General features: G+C 47.1%; 1 protein-coding gene across 4 annotated transcripts in view; it reads left to right on the top strand.

Annotated features, from left to right (window-relative positions):
* The window catches only part of TNK2 (tyrosine kinase non receptor 2), a 137,867-nt gene that overhangs the window by 34,115 nt on the left and 81,621 nt on the right, over positions 1 to 22,131 (top strand). Inside the window, exon 1 of one of the 4 annotated variants that reach the window (XM_061637586.1) lies at positions 18,375 to 18,593. The exons of 2 other annotated variants lie outside the window; for them this stretch is intronic. In XM_061637586.1, coding sequence (XP_061493570.1) covers positions 18,468 to 18,593 — 126 coding nt within the window. In that variant the 5' untranslated portion in view covers positions 18,375 to 18,467. Of the gene's footprint in view, positions 1 to 18,374; positions 18,594 to 22,131 lie in introns of those variants that run through there. One more of the 4 variants, XM_061637588.1, reaches the window with a different exon arrangement.

Genomic DNA, 22,131 nt, shown 5'->3' with positions numbered 1-22,131 from the left:
CAGCGCCATGGGGGAGAAGTCGGACTACCAGCGGCTGGCCAGTGGGGAAGAAGAGGAGGCGGAAGGGCTTGGGGGTGCCCCGTCCTCTGGCATCACAGACGCCCTGCCTCAGGAACCCGGGCCGGAGATGCTGGCAGTGCCACACCAGAGGGTCAGTATGGCATTGGCAAGGAAGGAGATGCACGAGGGAGAGGGACTCCCCCCCCCCACAGCTGATGGGTGGGAGCTGGGAAAGTATGTGAGGATGGGGAGGCGGGATGGGGTTTCCCTTTCCAGCGGGCTCTGGCACTTTTCAGGGGAAGCTCCAATGCCGCCTCTGCTAGCTGCCTCCGTTTTCAGAAGTACAAGAGGTGCCTGTTGAAGGACCTACTAGGCTTCCAGATCCCCCTGGTAGTGAGGGGAGGGTGCCGCTTTGGTCTGGGGTTTCCAGAGAGGGCCTGTTCGGTCCCCACAGCCATGTTGGAGAGTGACTTCTCCCTTGCTGCCGTTTATTTCTGGAACTCCCTCGCTGCTATTATTATTGTTGTTGTTGTTGTTGTTGTTATCATAGTCAGCCCTTCATCATGAAGTCCCATTGTTGCGGGTGACAACAATGTAAAAAAAAAATCACAATATCAAAAGCCAGTTAAAACAATTTATAAGCCTTCAGGATGTCACCCCCATCCTTCCGTAAAAGACTTTTGTGAACCCTTTTGCTTAATTCCTGGTCCACAATTGAAATTAAATATGTGTGAATGCATTTACTTATATTCCTCCTCTGTTATTCATGCTGTTCCCTTTCCTCTTTTCCCCTACCCTCACAATTATTTAAATTGTATGCTCTTTGGGGTCAGGGGCCTCTCTCCTTTGACTATTACTCTGTAAAGCACTGTGTCTTACTGATGACAGCATATAGATCAGCCTTCCCCAACCTGATGCCCTCCAAGTGATTGGAACTGCGGCTCCCATCAGACCCGGCCAGCACGGTTGGGGAAGGCAGATACAGATATTGATAATATTTATATATCTTTTTTTTGTGGTAGTCCTACTACTGAATTATAGGATTTGTTTATTAAAAATATTGAAAACACATACTTCATCTATACAGATGTTAGAGCGGGCTACTATAATGTAGATACACCATGCAATGAAATTATAAAACAATAACACACCGTTTTAGAATAAACAGAGGCAGCTAAAAACGGGAAGCGGAAGTAGAGGAATAATCTTCTGTCATTTATGTGGTGTTTTTAGAGTGCTCAAATTAGGGCCAAGTTCAAGGTTCTGGTTTTGGTGTACAAAGCCCTATACTGCTTGGGACCAGGATATCTGAAAGACCATCTTACCCCTTATATACCCCAGTCGATCACTGCGCTGTATAGGTGAGGGCCTCCTGCAGATACCATCTTATCAGGAGGTCTGTTCCACACAACATAGAAAGTGGACCTTTAGTGTAGTGGCACCTACCCTTTGGAACTCCCTCCCCTTAAATATCTTTTTGGCGCCCTTTGAAGATCTTCCTCTTTCAACAAGCCTTTTAAGTAGAGACCTTATCCCAGTCTGCATCTGTGCTAGAATTGCTTTTTAAAATGTTTATAAAGATACTTTGTTTTAATATATTTTAAAGTCTGTTTTTAGGATGTTTTAGAATGTTTATAGTGTTTTCATTTGCTGCCCTGGGCTCCTACTAGGAGGAAGGGCGAGATACAAATTTAAAATTTAATAATAATGATAATTATAATAATAATAATTGTATTTACAACTGGATTGCAGCCCTTTAAAATTTGGCAAGTTGTCTAAATGTGGATTGAAAATCAGAAGGACATAAATAGTATTTGGTATACTTGGTTCTGAACCCTGTGCTTGGCCTTTGCAGGGCGCCTTGTGATTCTAACTCTGTTTTGGCAAAGAACAGCGGTAGGTGAGATGCAGCAAGGAGACATGGATGGCAAAAGGGAGGGTGTGCCTGTGTATGTGTGGAGGAGCCACTTGCTAACTTGTTGAATGTAGGAAGCTTCCTGATTGGGAGTCAGATGATTGGTCTGTTCAGGGCTGCCTGCTCTGAGAGGCAGCAGCTGTCTGGCTTCAGAGAGAAGCTTTTCCTAAATGGAAAGCACTCACGTGTGTATGGAAGGGCACAAAAGCAAGACATGGGGGAAAGATCAGATTTGTGGGACCCACATGCCCCTTAACATCCAGGTGTTTGTGTGTATGTGTGTGTGCAACGCCTCAATGTGCAGCATCTCTGCTTAGGGCTGAGCAAGGCCCTTTTCTGAAACCCTGGACAGCTGCCGCCAGTCAGTGTAGTCTAGGGGAATGGGGAACCCCAGGCTTGGGGGCAAAATGTGACCCTCAAGGCCCATGTGACCCTCAAGGCCCCTCTCTCTCTGGCTCTTGGGACTCTGTCCAGGCCATACCTCTCCCTATACATGCCCCTCCCCAGCCCTCACTCTGTGTTTTTTCCCTGGCTGACATTGTCCTTGAACTTTGAATGCTTTTTGCTTGGCAGGATGGAAGATAAAAGGTGTCTCTGTGTGTAGAAGCTAGCCTTCTGCTCATTTACAAAATTTACACTTGTTGCTCCACCCACTTTTTCTTCTGGCTCCGCCTACTGCTGCCACATGGCTCCCTGGAAGGTTGTCTGGAAGGGAGTGTGGCACTCAGCCTAAAAACAGTTCCCCACTCCTGACCTAGACACTGAAACACACAGAGCCTGTTCCCTCTCTAAGTGATGTAAACTGAAGCAAAACAGATTTATCTGTGGCTGCGTATATACCATATATTTAAAGCACATCCCCCCCACTAAGAATCCTGGGAATGGTAGAACTACAGTTCCCAGCATCCTTAACAAACTACAGTTCCCAGGATTCTTTGGGAGGGGGATGTACTTTAAATGTATGGTGTGTTTGCATCCATGTCACATATTTAAAGCATATCTAAAGCACATTGCTTCCCCCAAAGGATCCTGGGAATTGTAGCTTACCCCTCACAGAACTACAGTTCCCAGCATCCTTAACAAACTACAGTTTCCAGGATTCTTTGGGGGAGCTATGTACTTTAAATGTATGGTATGGATAATCTATTCTAGTCAATATTGCCTACTCTGACTGGCAACAGTTCTTCAGAATCTCAGGCAGAGAAGGCTTTTCTCCATCACCTGCTGTCTGATCCTTTTACTGGAGATGGTGGGGACAGGACCTGGGGCTTTCTGTCTGTGAAGGATGTGCTCTGCCGCTGAGCTAAGGCGCCTCTCCCATGCCAGGACTATACCTTGACTTTTCATCCCTTTGGCACCAGGTGCGAGGTTCTTGGGTGCTCTCTCGTAAGAACATAAGAAGACCCTGCTACATCAGGCCAGTGGCCTGTCTAGTCCAACAGCCTGTTCTCACAGCAGCTAACCAGATGCCCCAGTGGGACACCCCCACGCTGGACCTGGGCACAACCGCACTCTCCCCCCCTGTAGTTTCCAGCAGCTGGTATTCGGAAGCATCCTGCCTCGGACTACAGAGGTAGAGCATAGCCATCGTTGGCTTGTAGCCATTGATAGCCTTCTCCTCCATGAATTGGCCTAATCCTCTTTTAATTCCATCCAAGTTGGTGGCCATCACTGCCTCTTGTGGGAGTGAATCCCATAGTTTAACTACGTGCTGTGTGAAGAAGTATTTTCTTTTGTCTGTTCCGGATCTTCCAACATTCAGCTTCAATGGATGTCCACGAGCTCTAGTGTTATGAGAGAGGGAGAAAAACGTCTCTTCCTCTTTCCCCATGCCATGCATAATTTTATACACCTATGCAATTTTATATCCCTAAGAACATAAAGGCGTAAGAAGAGCCTGCTGGATCAGGCCAGTGCCTGATCTCGTCCAGCATCCTGTTCTCACAGTGGCCAGCCAGGTGCCCAGGGAAGCCCACAAGCAGGACCTGAGCGCAAGAGCACTGTCCCATCCTTGTGGTTTCCAGCAACTGGTATTCAGAAGCACACCATCTCTGACCATGAAGGGAGAGCATGGCCATCATGGCTAGTAGCCCCTGGTAGCCTTTTTTCTCCATGAATCTGTATAATCCTCGTTTAAATCCATCCAAATTGGTGGCCATCACTGCCTCCTCTGGGAGAAAAATCCATAGTTTAACAATGTGCTGTGTGAAGGACACAGAGAGCCAGTGTGGTGTAGTGGTTAGAGTGTTGGACTATGACCTGGGAGACCAGGGTTCGAATCCCCACACAGCCATGAAGCTTACTGGGTGACCTTGGGCCAGTCACTACCTCTCAGCCTCAGAGGAAGGCAATGGTAAAACCACCTTTGAATTCTGCTTACCGTGAAAACCCTATTCACAGGGTCGCCATAAGATGGGATCGACTTGAAGGCAGGCCATAAGCCATAAAGGCCATAAGCCATAAAGGCCGTAAGCCATAAGCCTTTTTTCAGTCCTGAGTCTTCCAACATTCAGCTTCACTGGATGTCCACGAGTTCTAGTGTTATGAGAGAGAGAGAGAGAAACTTTTGTCTGTTCACTCTCTCCATGCCATGCATAATTTTATACACTTCTGTCATGTCACCTCTGACTCGCCTTTTCTCTAAACTAAAAAGCCTCAAATGCTGCAACCTTTCCTCACAGGGGAGTCGCTCCATCCCCCCTGATCATTTTGGTTGCCCTTTTCTGAACCTTTTCCAACTCTCCAATATCATTTTTAAGGTGAGGCGACCAGAACTGTGCACAGTATTCCAAATGCAGCCACACCATAGGTTTGTATAATGGCATTATGATACCGGCAGTTTTATTCTCTCACCTGGATGCTGGCAAAACTCAGACCGCTTTTGCTTCAGGGCTAGAGCACAAGAACAAAGGAAGCTGTATTATGTCATGTCAGGTCCATCTAGCTCAATACTGTCTACACTGACTGGCAGGGGCTCTGAAGGATTCCAGGCAGAGTGTCTTTTCCAGCCCTAACCAGAGATGCTGGGGATTGAACCTGGGGCATTCTGCATGCAAAGCAGGTGTTGCGCCACTGAGCTATGCACTGATGACAAGAGAACATTTGGCGCCTTCAGGCTAGGATTTGTGCATAAGTTACAACGCCACATGAGAGCAGGAAAGGTGCAGAATGTCATACTAAACATTTGGTCTAGGAGTTTCCCCAACCCTCTGGAGCAGATTTGGGGGGAGGGTGCAGGGTATGCACAGGGGATGAGAGAGATGGAGGAAAGCTCCATTGTGCAAATGGAAATCCTTACGCAGATGGAGCGAGTTAGAAATAACACCCACAAGCATTAGATAGATAGCAATTAGCCATAAGACAGAATTATCCTGCGGAATTCATTGTCACATGGTGTTGCTCAAGAGTTTGTTATTTTCATTTTAAAGGACCATATAAATATATGGTGGATTTATCTGTCATTGGCCGTCAGAGATGTGATATGTAAAAGGACAACAAAATTCATACCGGGGGGGGGGAAGCACAGCCAAAAGGATTTATAAAAGCCAGTCAGCATGCACAGGTTTAAAAAATTAATCATAAAAGACCTTCCTGAAAGTATATAGACAAATGGAAAGATTTCCAGAAAAAATTCTGATGAGAGGGATCTAGTTCAGCATGTTTATTTTACTTGTATTTAGTAAACAAAGATAAAAAGCATTGAAACCGCCAAGCTTTTGTCATATTTTATTTGCAGTTGGCATCCATTAATTGTTGCTAATGAACTTATGAAATTGAAAATTTTCCACAGAAAATATAGCACTGGAATGTTTTCCACAGAAAATTTTCCACATTTTTCCACATCACTGAATATGTCTTATTGTGCAAGACTACATTAAGCCCGTTTTATTTGGTCTGCCTGTTCCCTCCTGGCCGGCTGCAGCACATGCGTTATCTTCTTCCTTCCATGGGCTCTGTAGCTGTTTTTGCAGGACCTTTTAAAATAACCTACGTACAACCCACACCCTCCGGAGATCCTTTTTATTGTGCACTCATGATGAGGCCTTATCAAATTTACAGATGATACAAAAGGGATAGCCAATATCCTGGAAGACAGAAATAAAATTCAAAGGGATCTTGATAGGCTGGAGCATTGGGCTGAAAACAACAGAATGAAAATTATCAGGGATAAGTGCAAAGTTCTAAACCTAGGAAAAAGAAACCAAAGGCACAGTTATAAGGTGGGGGATACTTGGCTCAGCAATACTACATGGAGAAGGATCTTGGGATTGTTGTTGATCACAAGCTGAACATGAGCCAACAGTGTGATGTGGCTGCAAAAAAACCAAATGCTATTTTAGGCTGCATTAACAGAAGTATAGTTTCCAAATCACGTGAATTACTAATTCTGCTCTATTCAGTACCTGTTAAGTGTCATCTTGAGTACTGCATCCAGTTCTGCACAGCACACTTTAGAAAGGATACAGACAAACTAGAACAGGTTCAGAAGAGGGCAACAAGTATGATCAGGGGACTGGAAGCAAAGCCTTGTGAGGAGAGGGTGAAAGAACTTTAGCCTTGAAAAGAGAAGACTGAGGGAAGATATGATAGCACTCTTCAAGTACTTGAAAGGCTGTCCCACAGAGGAGGGCCAGGATCTCTTCTCGATCGTCCCAGAGTGCAGGACATGGAATAATGGGCTCAAGTTGCATGAAGCCAGATTTCGACTGGACATCAGGAAAAATGTCCTAACTGTTAGAGCCATATGACAATGGAACCAATTACCTAGAGAGGTAGTGGGCTCTCCGACACTGGAGGCATTCAAGGGGCAGCTGGACAGCCATCTGTCGGGAATGCTTTGATTTGGATTCCTGCCTTGAGCAGGGGGTTGGACTCGATGGCCTTATAGGCCCCTTGCAACTCTACTATTCTACGATATCTGGGCAATTGTACCTGATCTGACTTTCAGTTCTTTTTGCCCTTGAAAGCGTTTTTGGGTGGACATACTGCTCCATTTGCAAGCAGCACATGACGTGTAGTTTCTCTCTGAGATTCTGTAACTTTTCATACACTAATGTTTGGGGGGCGGAGTTGTCCTGCTCTTGTTGTGCTGTAGCGCAAGAGTGCCCCTCCTGATGGCAATAATACGGTAACATTCAAGAAGCTTTGCAGAACAGCTAACAGTGCAGAATGATGCGTGGATGGCCCAGTATAAATCCACCACTAATGCACCATTGTTGTGTCGATGACATGTTGCAAAGTACACCTACGAAACCGAAACCGCAGGGCTGGTCTGGATGGACCTTTGGTTTAACTGAGTATATGGCAGGTTCCTATGCTCAGTGCAGAGTCAAAAGACTTGTGTACATACCTTTGGCCATCTCAGCTGACTTACAGAAGAGCGCAGAACCAGCGTGGATATGAGGGCTGGTTAGTCCTGATTGCCTTAAAAGTGTAAATAGATCAAGTGGGGGTGAACAGGATGGTTCAGATTCCAAACAGGTTAATAATTGGAGGGGGAGGGGGAGAGGGAAGAGCTGGGATGCTGAGCAGGGCATCGAAGAGAGAAAGTATTTTTGGATAGGGTCAGGTGCAGGTTAGTTAGCGTATTAATCTAAAACGGAGGTGTAGGTGTGTGTCTGTGTGTGTTGGGGGGGTGTTCTTTGCTTTCCATGTTTCTCAAAGGGCTCGTTTTTAAAGCCTATCTCTGTCAAAATGTGGCAGATAGCTGTATTTGGCGTTGAGAGAGTATGTTCCTGTGGCTCAGATTGGTTGATGGTGGAAGTGGCTTGGCCCTAGCACCAGACAAGGTGGAGCGTTGGCTTCAGGCGGCTGAGACTTGTGTCACCAGTCAGGGTGGCAGTCTGGGAGACAAACAGATCTGACCCTGAGGGCACCACCCATGTGCTGTTGTTGCTCTGCTCCTGGTCATTTGATTAGGGGCTTGGGCAAGAGAACTTCCTGGTAGCTCATGGCCCATGTTAATTAGTGGGAGGGAGGGTCCCATCTTGCCTATTTCACCTTGGGCAAGTCCTGGTCGATTTGGCAGCCCCAAGGCTTGTTTGCATATTCCCCCGCCACCCCCCCATCAGAATGTGGCTCAGCTGACTTGCGCAATTTGGAAGGAGGAATTTGCTCTGCACGGACCTTTTCTGCAAAATGATTGTAGTGGGTGCATGGGGGTCTTCATTGTGTAGGCTGCTACTAACCTCTCTTTGCGGCTGGCGTGTGGATAAGGGGTCTGCTTTTGGTGGTGGTCGTGGTGGGTAGGCTAGATGACATCTTGATTCTGTGATTCTACAGTTTAGAGGAAAATTATTTTATCCATTCGTTCATTTTGCAAATTTATGAACCGCTTCACAGCCTGAGGCCATCAAAGTGGTTTATAAGACGAAAATAAGAAAAAATGCAAATAATACAGTTACAACCATTTCTACAAACTCTTAAGAACAGAAATAAAAAACATTCCTACAAATGAAAAACAATATTAATATTATATTATTTTATATAATGTATTATACATTATAGTAGTAATATTAACATTAATATTTTTATTATTTATATTTATTAGTCACTTTCCTTGCAAAGCAACCCAAAGCAACTCACAATATTAAGATGAAAACCAATTACAACAAACCCATTAAAACAACAAACACAATACAACAATTTAAAAACAGATCAGTACAAGTAAAGACAAGTCTTTCAAGGCCTGCCACATTAAAAGAGGCCATTGATAACTAAAGCCCTTCCAATTAAGGGCCAAAAGGCTGGGTAAAAAGGAAGGCTTTTGCCTGGTGTGCAAAAATAGATAGCTATGGTGCCAGGTGTTCCTTCCTGGGGGAGAGTATTCCACAAATGGGAAGCCACCACTGAAAAGGTCTGTTCTCCTGTTGCCACCCTCTGCACCTCCCTCAGAGGGGCACATGGAGAAGGGCCTCAGATGAAGAACACAGGGTTCGGATTGGTTCATGTGTGGAGAGGTGGTCTTTGGGGCTTTGGGGTCCTGAGCCACATAAGGCTTTATAGGTCAAAACCAGCACTTTAAATTGTGACCGGAACCTAACTGGTAGCCAGTTCAGTTGAGCCAGAATAGGTGTTATAAATTCTGACTGCCCTATGCCAGTTAACAATCTGGCTGCTGGATTGTGTCCCAGATGCAGTTTCTGAGCCATCTTCAAAGGCAGCCCCATGTATAATGCATTGCAGTAATCCAACCTAGTAATCCAAACTATTCCTACAGATGTACAATTAATATTTCATAAACAACTGGGTCGCACACCTCAGGGAAAGCTTTCTTAAACAAAAATGTCTTCGGTAGGCGGGCGCCTAAACATGCCGCTTGCCACCTGCCTAATTTCAGGTGACAACTGATTCCAGAGGGCTGGAGCTACAACACTAAAAGCCCAGTTTCTAGTACAAACTAAGCTCACCTCTGGGGCATGCGATACTCTCAGCAGTGCTCCATCTGAGGAGCGTGGAGAAAGTTGTTCCAGGCTGGGAATGCTTGTCCAAATAAGCCTCTTCCAGCTGCTGTGGTGGAGGAGGAAATCCATAAACAGGGCTGTGAGTGATTTCCACAGCACAGAATTTGCCCTTGTGAGAATGTTGTTTAAAACAAGCAAGTTCCTAGCCCTTATGGCTGCCAGCAAAGGTAGGTTTGGAAATGAGTGAGCAATCCCTGTTGAAATCTTGGAAACAAAAAACAGGGCAGTGGGGAGATGAGTAGGCTTTGCAGGGGTGGGGCTGCAGGGCCTTGGGTACTTCTCTGCTTTTTCTCATGACTAGCAAAGGTAAGATAAATTATGCCAGGAGGTGAGCCCTGTAAAAAGAAAAGAAAGTTGGCTACCTTATAATTCTCAAGATGGGTCAAGTCTGTCCTTGACCTCTGCCAGGAAATTCTCGCTAGAACTGGAACAGAAAGACTGGGCATCCCCCGAAGGCCTTTGGCTGTGCCTGGCAGTGCCTGGGAAGCATCACCCGCTTACCCACCCCGTAGCTTAGGCCTACAGCGAATGCAAATCAGGTCACAGCTAATTGTAGCCACATGTGCCATTTAGCACGCCTTGTCCTTATGTAATTGGGTACTGAGTAACTCTTGCTCATTCTCAGGAACGCTGCACTTGCGTGGGTTTTCCTTTGCAAGTTCCGAATTGACGACCTTGGAATGGGATTTGGCATTCTGACCATTTCAGATTCTCAAAATGTTGAGAGCAGATTTCTAGCTCTTACAATAATTATGGTAAGCTAGGTGAAGATCATCGCAACACCCTTTCTCTCCCTTGCTTTCATAAAAGAATAAACTCCATCCATGATGCATTAAAAAAAAAAAAAGCTTCCTTTGACCGCTCTGCCCATAATTTAAAGAATTGGTAACCATTATGAGTGGCAGGGCAACCCTGAAAAAGAATCTGCAGATTGTAACATGGTTTTTGTTGTTGTGTAAATTTGTATATCTTTTAGCAGACAAGTCAGCAGTCTGAGCCGCGTGTGTGCCAGTGTGTGCGTTTACCTAAGAAAGCAGGCTTTTACCTTGCATTGAGATCACTGAGACTTAAGACTTGGTAAAATAAGAAAAGCTACTTTATTTATAGAAATACATAGTAGATAGAAAGGCATGTCTAGTTCTAACTAACTAAGTTGGAGGCTCAACGCCCAGACGTGGCTATTGCCCTCATGGCTCAAGAGGGAGAGAGCAGAGACAAAGGTGTCTCCTCTCTCTCGGACAGTCGAAGAAGAGAAGAGGGAAAGGGTGGAAGGAGGAGGGACAGATAAGCTTCCCTAAGCGCATCAGTGTGCAATGGAAGGAAGTCAGTCAGAGCATCACAGGTAGAGTTAGTCAAGCCTATCCATCTGGAGGACCCTAACTCTATCTCCCTTCTGGAACATAAGTAAAAGAACAAAACAGGAGTTGCTCTTGCCCCACTTCCAACAGTTTTTAATTACAGAGTATGATGCTGACTGTCTTTTAAAGCCACTCCAGGCTGGCGTTTTCCCCCCACATTGTCTCATTGATGCGATAATAGAGCATAGTAATAGATTTGTGCTGGGCTGTCCATACACTTTTCTCCTTTATTAGTTGTTCTGCGACGCTTCCCCGATCTTACTGCATTATTGCTGTCTGGAGGGTCATTCGCGCAACAACAGCGGGGCAACACCCACCCACCCCAGGAACCTTGGTGGTATAAAAAGTCACAGGATTTCAACAGGAAGTGATGGGACATGCACCCACTGGAAACAAAGCAGTATGTTGGCCCTGACACTTTTGCAGGTGCGAACAGCAGGGCTGTGGAGTCGGTACGCCAAACCTTCGACTCCGACTCCAACTCCGACTCCTCTATTTTTCTACTGTCCGACTCCGACTTCTACTCCACCCAAAATTGCTTCTAACTCCACAGCCCTAGAAAGGGCTGTAAATGTCTTTTTAAATTGGAAGCTCTCATAGGAGCATTTTTATCGCTGCCTGAATATGCGCTGATCTTGGCATCACAGCATTTGTCTTCATCTGGGTCCTGTGTCATACACTGACACACAAAATGTTTTCCATCTTGAGTTATGGTGAAATGCTCAAATACAGCTGACCATGGGAAGCTTCTTTGACATTTTGAATTTATATTTTTAAAAAATTGTCAATCAAAATTTATTTTAAAGCTGGAGTCGGTACATTTCTACCGACTCCGACTCCACCCAAAATGGCTTCCGACTCCACGACTCCGACTCCACAGCCCTGGCAAACGGTACTGAAAGAGGGATTGTGTATAACCGTCCCATGCTATCATGAATGCACAATAAATAAGAAGGCTGTCTGAAGGGGCCCTTAGTTCTGATTAATTCTTCCCAAGGACATCTCATCTACTCCTGGTTGAAAATCTTGAGCCCCTCACAAGGCTGATGGTAAATAGACGCTCCTCTCCTCTCTCCCCGCCCTCCTTCGTTCCTGGTGGGAGTCAGAAGCAGCAGGGCATTTGTGATGTATCCGAGAGAGGCCAAGGAACACAGGCAGCTGCCATATAGTCAGTCAGAACATCGGTCCATCTAGCTCTGTATCGCCTACTCTGACTGGCAGCATTTCTGCAGGGTTTCGCGCGGTGAGTCTCATCCCAGCCCTACCTGGAGATGACATTGGGGGTTGATCCTGGGACCTTCTGCATGCAAAGCAGATGCTCTCCCCACTGAGGCATGGGGACTCATGCCAAGGACTGTTTCTGAAGGCATAGTAGGGGCAAAACGATAGGTTGGAATCAGGACCTGCTCTGCTCAGTTCACTGGCGCTAACTCAGTTACCCAGTCCTGTTTAGAACCAGTTCTGGGGCTCATCCCTGGTGAATTCTGGCTGAAATTAAACCCTGCTTGAAGAATCCTTTTCCCTCTTCCTCTCTGAGGCACTGGAAACTGCAAATAATTAGGGGTGTGTGTGCAACTGAGTCGTGGCATGAATTCAGGGCAGATGCAAAAGAGTACATCTTTGCACGGCACATCATTCAGTGATCGAATTTGCTGCCGCAAGATGCGGCGGCGGCGGCCTCTGGCTTGAAAATGGGATTAGACTAATTTACAATGGTGGAGGAGTCTAGGAACAGCTCCTTGATACATGAAGCCTTCACATTCAGTACAAGCATGGATGATCCTGAGTCGGGCCATGGGCTCACGCAGGACTCCAGTTCGTTGGGGCTGGCGGCATTTTTCCCGTGGGCTGCGGCTCAGTGGAAAGCAGAGAATGTACTTCCATGCATAAGGTCCCAGGTTCAGTCTGTGGCATCTGGGCCAGGCCTCTGTCGGAAACCCTGGGCAGCCGCTGCCCGTCAGGGTAGTCTGGTGATGGGGAACCAGATGCTGTCCTCGAGGCCTCTCTGCCTGGCCCTTGAAACTCTTCCCAGGCCACCCCTCCCCTGCCCAACCCCCCCCTCTCCCAAGGCCTCATCCCTCACCGGCTTTCCTTCACACCTTCCTGGAGTGTCTTGGCCAGGCTGCAATGTGTCCTTGAACTCTGATCGTGGTTCTTCCTTTCCTAGACAAAACATGTGTGGGTAGAAAGTAGCCCACTGGACAAAGGTACAATCGCTCTGGCCCTGCTTGCCACTGCCACGGGTACCCTGCGTGGAAGGCTGGACTCAGGTCCCTCATCAATAATACGGGAGATTAATCATCAATATGCTTATATCTGTCAAGAAGCTAAAAAGGCTTTCCTTAAGCTCACATGTTAAGGTGCTTCCTGCCTTACTGTACAGGAAAATAGGGAAATGGCAAGCTGTGCCAGCCAGCTCCTGGAAAACGGAAGTTGTGGTTAGAGAAAGATTTCCCATCTGTTTAGGAATATTTCGAACGGGTATGAACTCAAATCAGTAAGAATGAGTACCTGCAGTCATCACATGCTCTGAAAACCCCTCCTCGCTCCTATGTCAATCTCCATATATGGTAATCTTGCTGATGCTTTGCCATATTTTTATAACTGTGTGTGCCTGTATCACAGGCGGAGAGAGACGTTCTCCTGTGTGCAGGCAACTCTCTCTCTTGCGGTACATCAGTGCTTTCTTTATTGCAATAAACTTGTCCAGTTGCCTGCTTCTCCTACATTTTATTGCTGACGTTATTTTCTTTCCGCACCTGGAAGGCTGCCCAGAAGGGAATGTGGCCCCTGCGGGCGAAAATGGTTCTCCATCCTTGGTGTAAACAACATTGAACCAAATGGGCCAGTGGTCAGGCTCCCTGTAGACACGGAGGTGTGTCTCAGAGTTTCAAGCAGAGAGTCTTTCCAGCTCTGCTACCTGAGGTTCCTTTTTAATGGAGGGTGTTGGAAATTGGACCTGAGAGCTACTGGCAACAAAGCACGGAGTGATGGAGATACAGCAGCAGAGCCCTCTTGTCTTTGTATTTTGCTTGTGGTCTTCCTAGGATGGGCCCTCCAGCTCCCATAATTCCTGGCCACTGGCCATGCTTGCTAAGGCTTGTGGGAGTTGTCGCTCAGCAACATCTGGAGGGCCAAAGATTCCCCGCCCCTGTCCTAGAAGCATCCAAATAGCCGTTGGCCAGAGCAAATGGGATTGTTGGTCTGATCCAGCACAGTGCCTCTTACATTCCTAGTCCCATTCTGAGGTCAAGAAGGAATCCCTCACTCAGTCTTAAATTGGCTCGGGAACAGAAGAGAGAGTCAGGGGGTGACCATCTCCAGCTGCTTGTGGCTTGGCTCGCTGTCTTGAGCCATCTGTAGCTTTCCCCTTCCCAGGCATCTGGTTGCACCTGCTGTTTTTATTTCAGCCTGCTGTGACCTGCGTTGCACTTCCTTCTCGACAAAAGTGTGACTGCAAGCCTGAATTTTGCTGGAGAAGCCACAGCCAAGCACTGGCTGCAAGAATTATTATTATTTTGCAATTGGTTTTGTTGTTGTTTTTACATGCAGCAAAAATCCGTGCTTTTGCAAAGGTTCACATGTGCCGGTTCAAACAGGGCTTTTTATGCCTTTTTACTGCCTTGAAAGTATAGGAATTTGGCCAAGCGGATTGGTAAACAGGAAGGCCAGCCAGCCCCCCTGGAGCTTGCTCCCTGCAAACTGGTGATCCTATCCCTCATTACATCTCTCTACAGAGAAAATGTTTAGCTCCAGATCCAGCCGGCTGTTCTCCTTTGGGATGTGCTGGAAGAAAAGAAAGCAGTGTTAAGAAGCCAGGGCACCGCTAAGGTCACACTGTTTTCTCCCCGCTTGGAAGAGAGACAAGCTTGTAGTGCAGACGGAATCTTCCTATTCCTCCCCCACACCCTCTCAGCCATCTGTCAGGTGCACAGGCTGGGAAGCATTCTAGGAAGTGCTCTGCCCCATCCCCAGCAGGCCTAAGTGAGCTTCGGAGCAGGATGAGACCCTTCCCACACAGTTCCCAGCGGCAAGGCTCAGGAGGTTTCTGCGCTTGGTTAAAAGCTGGGGAGAGCTGCTTTGGACAGGAGGTGACTTCACTCTTTTCTGCAGCCCTGATGGCTTTTGCGTCTCCGGCTGAGGGTCCCGGGTGGCCAGGAGAGAGATCTGGGCCAACCACAGCAGAACTGCCCTGTGAAACTTGTGTCAGCCTTTTTCCAGATCTGCTATCAAAGGATCCCCAGGAAATAGTGGGTTTTGTTGCAGAGAACATGCCCCTATTTGGCATTTCCTTGTCCTCCAGGCTCAAATTAGAGGCGTGCCTATACAATGTAGTGCTACTACAGGAAGGAAAACAACAACACTGAATTTTTGCATCAACCCAAATTCTACATTAAGAAAGGCATTAACTGTGTCAATTACAGAAATTCAGCATGCTTCTGCATTTGGGCCTGCTTTCCATCATTCAATCTGCAGTGCCTAATGTGAACTAGCACAAAGTTATGCCGGGCACTGAAGCTGGTGGATCCCTGGCGATCCTGCTCTACTTCCCTGTGGCTTTCAAGGTTCCAACAGGCCTCACATTTGGTCTTTCCAGTCTCTTTTTGCAGCCGAAAGAACCAGAAACTTGCTTCTGTGAAAGCATGTGAAAGATGAAACTTTTGCCCATTACAAAATTCGGAGTTCTGTACAGTTAAATTCTCGAGCAGATCCATTGAACACAACAGACTTAAGTCATGTCCTTTGATTTCGATGGATCTAATCTGAGTATGGATCCAACCCTCTGTGTAGAATCTGTCAGTCATTGAGCCTTCTAAATGAAGAGGGCCTGAGTGCTCAAAGCCTTTTATTATTGGACAGGTGAATATAGGAAGCTGCCGTCCAGAGCTTGGAAAAGTTACTTTTTTGAACTACAACTCCCATCAGCCCAATCCAGTGGCCATGCTGGCTGGGACTGATGGGAGTTGTAGTTCAAAAAAGTAACTTTTCCAAGCTCTGTGTATACCACATCAGACCACTGGTCCATGTAGCTTAGTACTGCGTACTCTGACTGGCAGCCGTTCTTCAGAATCTTGGTCAGAAGTCTTTCACATCATGTGCTCCCTGCTCCTTAAAACGACAACAACGAGATGCCAGCCAGTGAAGCTGGTTCTATCTGTACGTGCACTGAATTATGATCTCTCCCACAGAGGGATGGGTGCTTTAGCAGGGAATAACCTACTCCGTCAAACGCAAGACATGGCCTAAGTGTGAATGTTTTATGTTGGCTGGATGATAGACCAGCATTTAAGAGAACTGGAATGCAAAACTGTCATGGAGGCCACTCAGACTTCCTGATTTGTGGCCTGTTCTTCTTATGTACCCATCCCCAGGGGATCTAGTTATGTTGCTGAAGGACTAGCCATGTTACAAAGCTGTAAACAGCATGGTGCTCAAGAACTTGAAGGAACAGTTCTCCCAGTACGTGTCAGCCCAACCACTGAGATTACTGGGGGGGGGGAGACCCTTCTTAGGAGTTGAGGAGTCCCAAGGGACTGCGATATTCAGTCACGTGTGATGTGCAAGCAGTGTGGGAAGGATTGTAGCTCATTGGCAGAGCATCTGCTCTGCATGCAGAAGGCCCTAGGTTCAATCCCTAGCATCTCCAAGTAGGACTGAAAATGGTTGGAAGTGGGGCAAGAGCAACTCCTGCTTGGGTTCTTATGTTTGTATTCCAGAAGGAAGATAGAGTTGGGGTCCTCCAGCTGGCTAGGCTTGCCTCCCTTTGCCTGTGCTCTTCTCTACCTAACTTCCTTCCAATGTAAACTGATATGCTCAGGGAAGCTGACCTGCCCTTCCTTCCGTTGTCTTCTTTGAATGTCCTAGGAAAGGAGACATCTCTGTCTTTGCTATCTCTCCTGAGCCATGAGGGCAACTCCCATGTCTGGGCGTTGTGCCTCCAACTTAGTTAGAACTAGGTATGCCTTTCCTATCTACTATGCATTTTTAGAAATAAAGTAACTTTTCTGATTTTACTAAATCTGAAGTCTCAGTGATCCTAATGCAGGGTATGGCACAGTGGGGAGGAGAGCCTGGCTGGGAGTCCAGAGTCTGTGAGTTCAAATCCCCGCTTGTGTCTCCTGGGCGTGAAGGGCCAGCTAAAGATCACCCCACAGTGAGTGGCTCAGGGGTTATGTGCCCTGCCACCTGTTCAGCCGTGGGCAAGCTGCAGAGTCCCAAGGAGCCCAGCTGCCCCCCAGCTGGCAGTTGTGGACAAGGAAGGGGCTGGCTTGTGCAGCTGTGGCAAGCTGAGCAGGCCCTCGCCAGCTGGGGAGGACTAGCCTCAAAGGGAGGCAATGGTCAACCCCCTCTGAATACTGCTTACCATGAATACCTTATTCATAGGGTCGCCATAAGTCGGGATTGACTTGAAGGCAGTCCATTTCCATTTTAAGTCTCAGTGAACTAAATGCAGGGTAAACCTGCCACTTGGGTAAATGCACAGAGTTACTCTGCGTATTTCCGTAACAAAAATGTCCCTTGCCTGGTACCCTGGAGCATCTCTGCTAGTCAGCATAGACACTACTGAGATAGATGGACCAATGATCTGGCTTGGAAGCTTCCTATGGTCTGTGTCCAAAAAAGCATAGCAAGCTGCTTCAGTCAGACGATTGGTCCATTCAAGTCAGTGATGTCTGCGCTGGCTAGCAGCAGCTGTCCAGGATTTCAGACAGATGACATTCCCAGGTCTACCTGGAGATGCTGCCAGGGATTGAACTCTGGACCTTCTCCATGCAAAGCTAATGCTCTACCACTGAACTGCGACCCTTCCCCGAATGTTCAAATGTTGTAGGAACCCGGTGTTCCCCAGGATGCTCTCTGGCCAGCAAGGCCTGAGCAGAGGGGCAAAGGAGAGCCTGAGAAGTGATTTGAAATCCCAGGCAGAGGCCCACAGGAAATTGTCTCTCCAGCCCGCAGTTAATCTGACCTCTTGGCAGCCGGTCAAAACAGCGTTCCCGGCGAATACCATAGAGTCTCTGTTCCAGGCTAGCGGGCAGGCGAGGCCAGGAGAGATTCCCTAGGGACCAAGCAGAGAGAAGGAAAAGGGAGGAGAGGATAAAGAAAACAAGCACTGGCGCTCACAGGCACCAGTCTCAACAGTGTCCTGTTGTGGAATGCAGCATGACAACAGCTCTCCAGTCCTGGCTGTCGAGATGATCCCAAATCCCAAACGTGGCAGGATTACGCTAACTTCTGGATGCCGGAAGGTTGGCGACTCTGACGCCTGAACGGGCTTTTGCTGCCTCCTGCTTGTATTGGGAGCTGCACACTGAGATTTTAGGGATGAGGGGTCTTCGACTTGGCTGCCTGCAACCTTTGGTGTGAAGGCTGTGCTCGCCTTTCTTGAGGAGCCAAGTTTGTGGAGACATCGAGGCAGCATGGGGCTTGCAAAACTGCTGGATGGGTCAGCAGCAGTCGGCTCCCTGGGATCCTGTCAAGACTCGTCATCCAGGATGGAGTTCATGCGGATCCCTCCTTGATCCACATCTCTGGGTGTGCGTGGTGCCTCCTGAAGACATTTTGGGGTCCTGGACTTCTGGATGGGCTGCCTCTTTCCCCTTCCAGTGGCTCCAGCCTTGGTCGGATTGCCCAGCTGTGGCACTTCCGTGGTTTGAGGGACTTTCGGTAGCTGCTGCTGATAGCCAAAAGATCCTGCCACAGTCTCTGTGAAGCTTCCCTGCTTTCGCTTTTATGTTGTGGGTCCCTTTCCAAAAGGGGAACCAGTCAGATCAACTTCCTCTCTGTGTAGCAGAGATGCGCCGCTTTGAGGCTTTGCGCCGCACCTTCCCATTTCTGGCCCGCTTCTGCGTGTACACGGTAAGAGAGTGCAACCTGCATGTCCACTTGCATGCCGTGCCTCATCTCCCTATCGGTGTCTCTCCTCCTGCTGCCTTTTATTGAGCATGCAACTTGGCTAGCTTACTAGAGCCATTCTCTTTTGCTCTGTAAACACCATTCTGCAGCCCACCTGCCCTCTGCCTCTGCTGCGCTATTGTGGCCGGGATTACGAAGGTTCATCCCTGGGAAGCTGGAGGTTGGTTTAGAGCAGGGATGGGGAACCTGTGGCCCTCCAGCACTCCAATGCCCATTATCTTCAGCCAGCAGGGCCTATAGCCCAGCAACATCTGGAGGGCATAAGGTTAGCTACCTTGGTCTAGAGCACCTCAGGAGAAAACATAATCCACATAGAAGCAATGCCATAGACAGTTTTAGAGTCTGGGGAGCCTCTTGAAGTGCAAGTAAAAATGACCTGTGTCTGTGCATCTTCACATGCAGCTGATCCAACCAGGTGCCTTTTGACTTGACACACTTGCATAAACACTGCAGCAGTGTTGTTCAGTAGATAGCGTGTCAGAAACTGATGAAGTAAAAACTGGCTTTTAAATCCTTTCTCAGCCATAAACTCACTGAATTGCTTCTTGCAAGTTGCTTTCCAAGGACCTCTGTTTCCCATCCCCGTAGTGGGAAAAACAGTGAACTGAGGTTATCATACTTTGGACACATCATGAGAAGACATGATTCACTAGAAAAGACAATAATGCTGGGAAAAACAGAAGGGAGTAGAAAAAGAGGAAGGCCAAACAAGAGATGGATTGATTCCACAAAGGAAGCCACAGACCTGAACTTACAAGATCTGAGCAGGGTGGTTCATGACAGATGCTGTTGGAGGCCGCTGATTCATAGGGTCGCCATAAGTCGTAATTGAAGGCATATAACAACAACAATATTGAAGTGGTTGCTCATTGCAATCCTTCTGTGCTGTTCCAAGTCCCAGCCTTTCATTCTCCTGAATATTATTGGCAAACATTTGCTTTTTGCTACATGCCAGCTTCTAAACCCCTTTGGGGCTCCTTTTGGGAGGAACGGTGGGATATAAATATAATAAATTTATTTAATAATTAAATGTAAAATGATGCATAATAAACTTTTTTCCCTGTTGCTTGTGCTCTGAGAAGTAAATGACAAAACTGTAACCTTAAAGACATATAAAAGGAGTGAAAATATAAAAGAAACAAGCTAAAGGAGTAACCTTTTAAAAATGTAAATAATACTTAGCCTTTATATTATGCTTTCGAGTGTTCAAAATTATTCACATTTATTTCTTTTAATACAGCCCTGTAAGGTAGGCTGGTGTCATTGTTGCCATAATGGACATTTTGGAGGGGCTGGGGTGGGCTTTCCTAAGGCTGCTGTTGAGCTCAATGTGTAAATCCAGGGCTCCCATAGCTCACTGCAATCCTGTATATGTCTGCTCAGATGTACACCCTATTGATTTCAGTTGGATTTACTTCCAGGTATGTGTGCATAGGATTGCAGCTGTCAACGTTGTACATGGGAGCAAGTCCCACTGAAACCAGTTGGGCTTACTTCTGAGTAGACACATGTCTGGGGCTGCACTGTCTTGTAGTTAGCTGTTGCTATTACAGCTGTCATGGAACCAACCAGACGGAGAAGTTAACTTGCTTAGCTCAGTGGGAGTCAGCACACCTGCTTTGCATGCAGAAGGTCCTGGGTTCAATCCTGGACAGCATCTCTAGGTAGGCCTGGGAAAGACCCCTTGCCTGAACCCTGGAGAGCCTCTGCCAGTCAGTGTAGACAATATTGAGCAAGAGCCTGACTCAGTATAAGGCAGCCTCCTGTGTTCCAGAACAGCGGTTGCCACATTCCAGCTTTGGGTGAGCTTTGCAATATAGGAAAATAATCCCACAGGGACCCGGGAGGACATTTGTTTATTTTTAATATGGCCAGATGTTATCCCGACTCAAACGGTTCATGTCCAGAAACTGGGACTCTCCTTTGCCTCCCCACCGTCTTCACGGAACGGCCGTCCACTTCGCCCACCAGATGCGGCCCTCTGTATTTTTAACCCAGGCTCCACCACAAAGAATCTGTATTGTCGCACTGCAGCCTAACATGGCTCTAGCCCAAGAATACCAAGGCAGAGTCTCCTTCCCCATGCCGCACGCAGAGTTCCTGGACTCTCCGTCTGTGGAGGCAGAAGGAAGAAAAGGACCGGGTGATTCACGGGCAAGCCGGGCGGGCAGGAGAGCGGGGGAAAGCATTGGGGAGGCTAGAGAAGGCACAGAGAACTGCAAACACACCAGCAATTGCTTTCTCTAGGATGCCCTCTCCTCTTTGATCCTTTTGCATTTCACAGATTTGCTCTGTTGCAATCTTCTCGGGGCCTGCTCTTTCTCCACAGGATGCTGGACTAGAGGCGCTTCCAGGCTGTTGTTGTTTTCTCGTGGGATTCAATGACATGCTGGCAAATTCAGGTTGCCGCAATTAAAGTGGATTTGGCACTTGTGCACCACAAACCTGTTCCCCCTAATCCAGTGTTTTGCAGTAAGGAAAGTTATGGGGGAAATGCAGCTTAAAGTGGCTGGTGGAATGGAGGAAAGCAGTGGGACACGGTTATCCCTGGAGGTAAACTATATTGGTATCACTAGAAGCTAAAATGATGAAACTGAGGTTATGATACTTTGGACACATCATGAGAAGACATGATTCATTAGAAAAGATAATAATGCTGGGAAAAACAGAAGGGAGTAGAAAAAGAGGAAGGCGAAACAAGAGATGGATCGATTCCATAAAGGAAGCCACAGACCTGAACTTACAAGATCTGAACAGGGTAGTTCATGACAGATGCTCTTGGAGGTCACTGATTCATAGGGTCGCCATAAGTCGTAGTCGACTTGGAGGCACATAACAACAACAAACTATATTGGAAGGATGGAGAAGAATGTATTGGAAGTGGTGTCACTCTATATGTGAAAGAGAGCATTGAATCCACCAAGCTAGAAACCCTAAAAGAGGCAGATTCTTCCATAGAATCGTTGTGGGTGGTGGTACCAGGCCCCAAGAGTCATTTTGTACTGGGGACGTTCTACCATTCCCCTGGTCAAAATGCTCAGGGAGATCTTGAGATGAGAAATGAAATCAAGGAAGCATCCAAACTAGGAAATGTTGTAGTAATGGGTGACTTTAACTACCCTGACATCGACTGACTACGTATGTGTTCCAGTCACGACAAAGAAGCAAAATTTCTAGATATCCTAAATGACTGTGTCCTAGAACAATTTGTCATGGAAGTGACTAGAGAGGCAATGACCCTGGACTTAAATCTTAAGTGGCATCTGGGACCTGGTGCGAGATGTAAGTGTTGACCAGTTGGGATCGGCAACCATAGTGTTATTAAATTAAACATGCATGTAAATAGCCAGTTGCCAAGAAAATCCAGCACGATCACATTTGACTTCAAAAGAGGAAACTTCCCCAAAATGAGGGGATTGGTTAAAAGAAAGTTAAAAGGCAAAGTTGATAGGGTCAAGTCACTCCAAAATTATTATTATTA

Source organism: Rhineura floridana, chromosome 7, assembly GCF_030035675.1.
Source record: "Rhineura floridana isolate rRhiFlo1 chromosome 7, rRhiFlo1.hap2, whole genome shotgun sequence".
In the NCBI taxonomy this organism is placed as follows: domain Eukaryota; kingdom Metazoa; phylum Chordata; class Lepidosauria; order Squamata; family Rhineuridae; genus Rhineura; species Rhineura floridana.
Note: the sequence above shows the minus strand (reverse complement) of the source record. Positions and strands in the feature narration are given on the sequence as shown.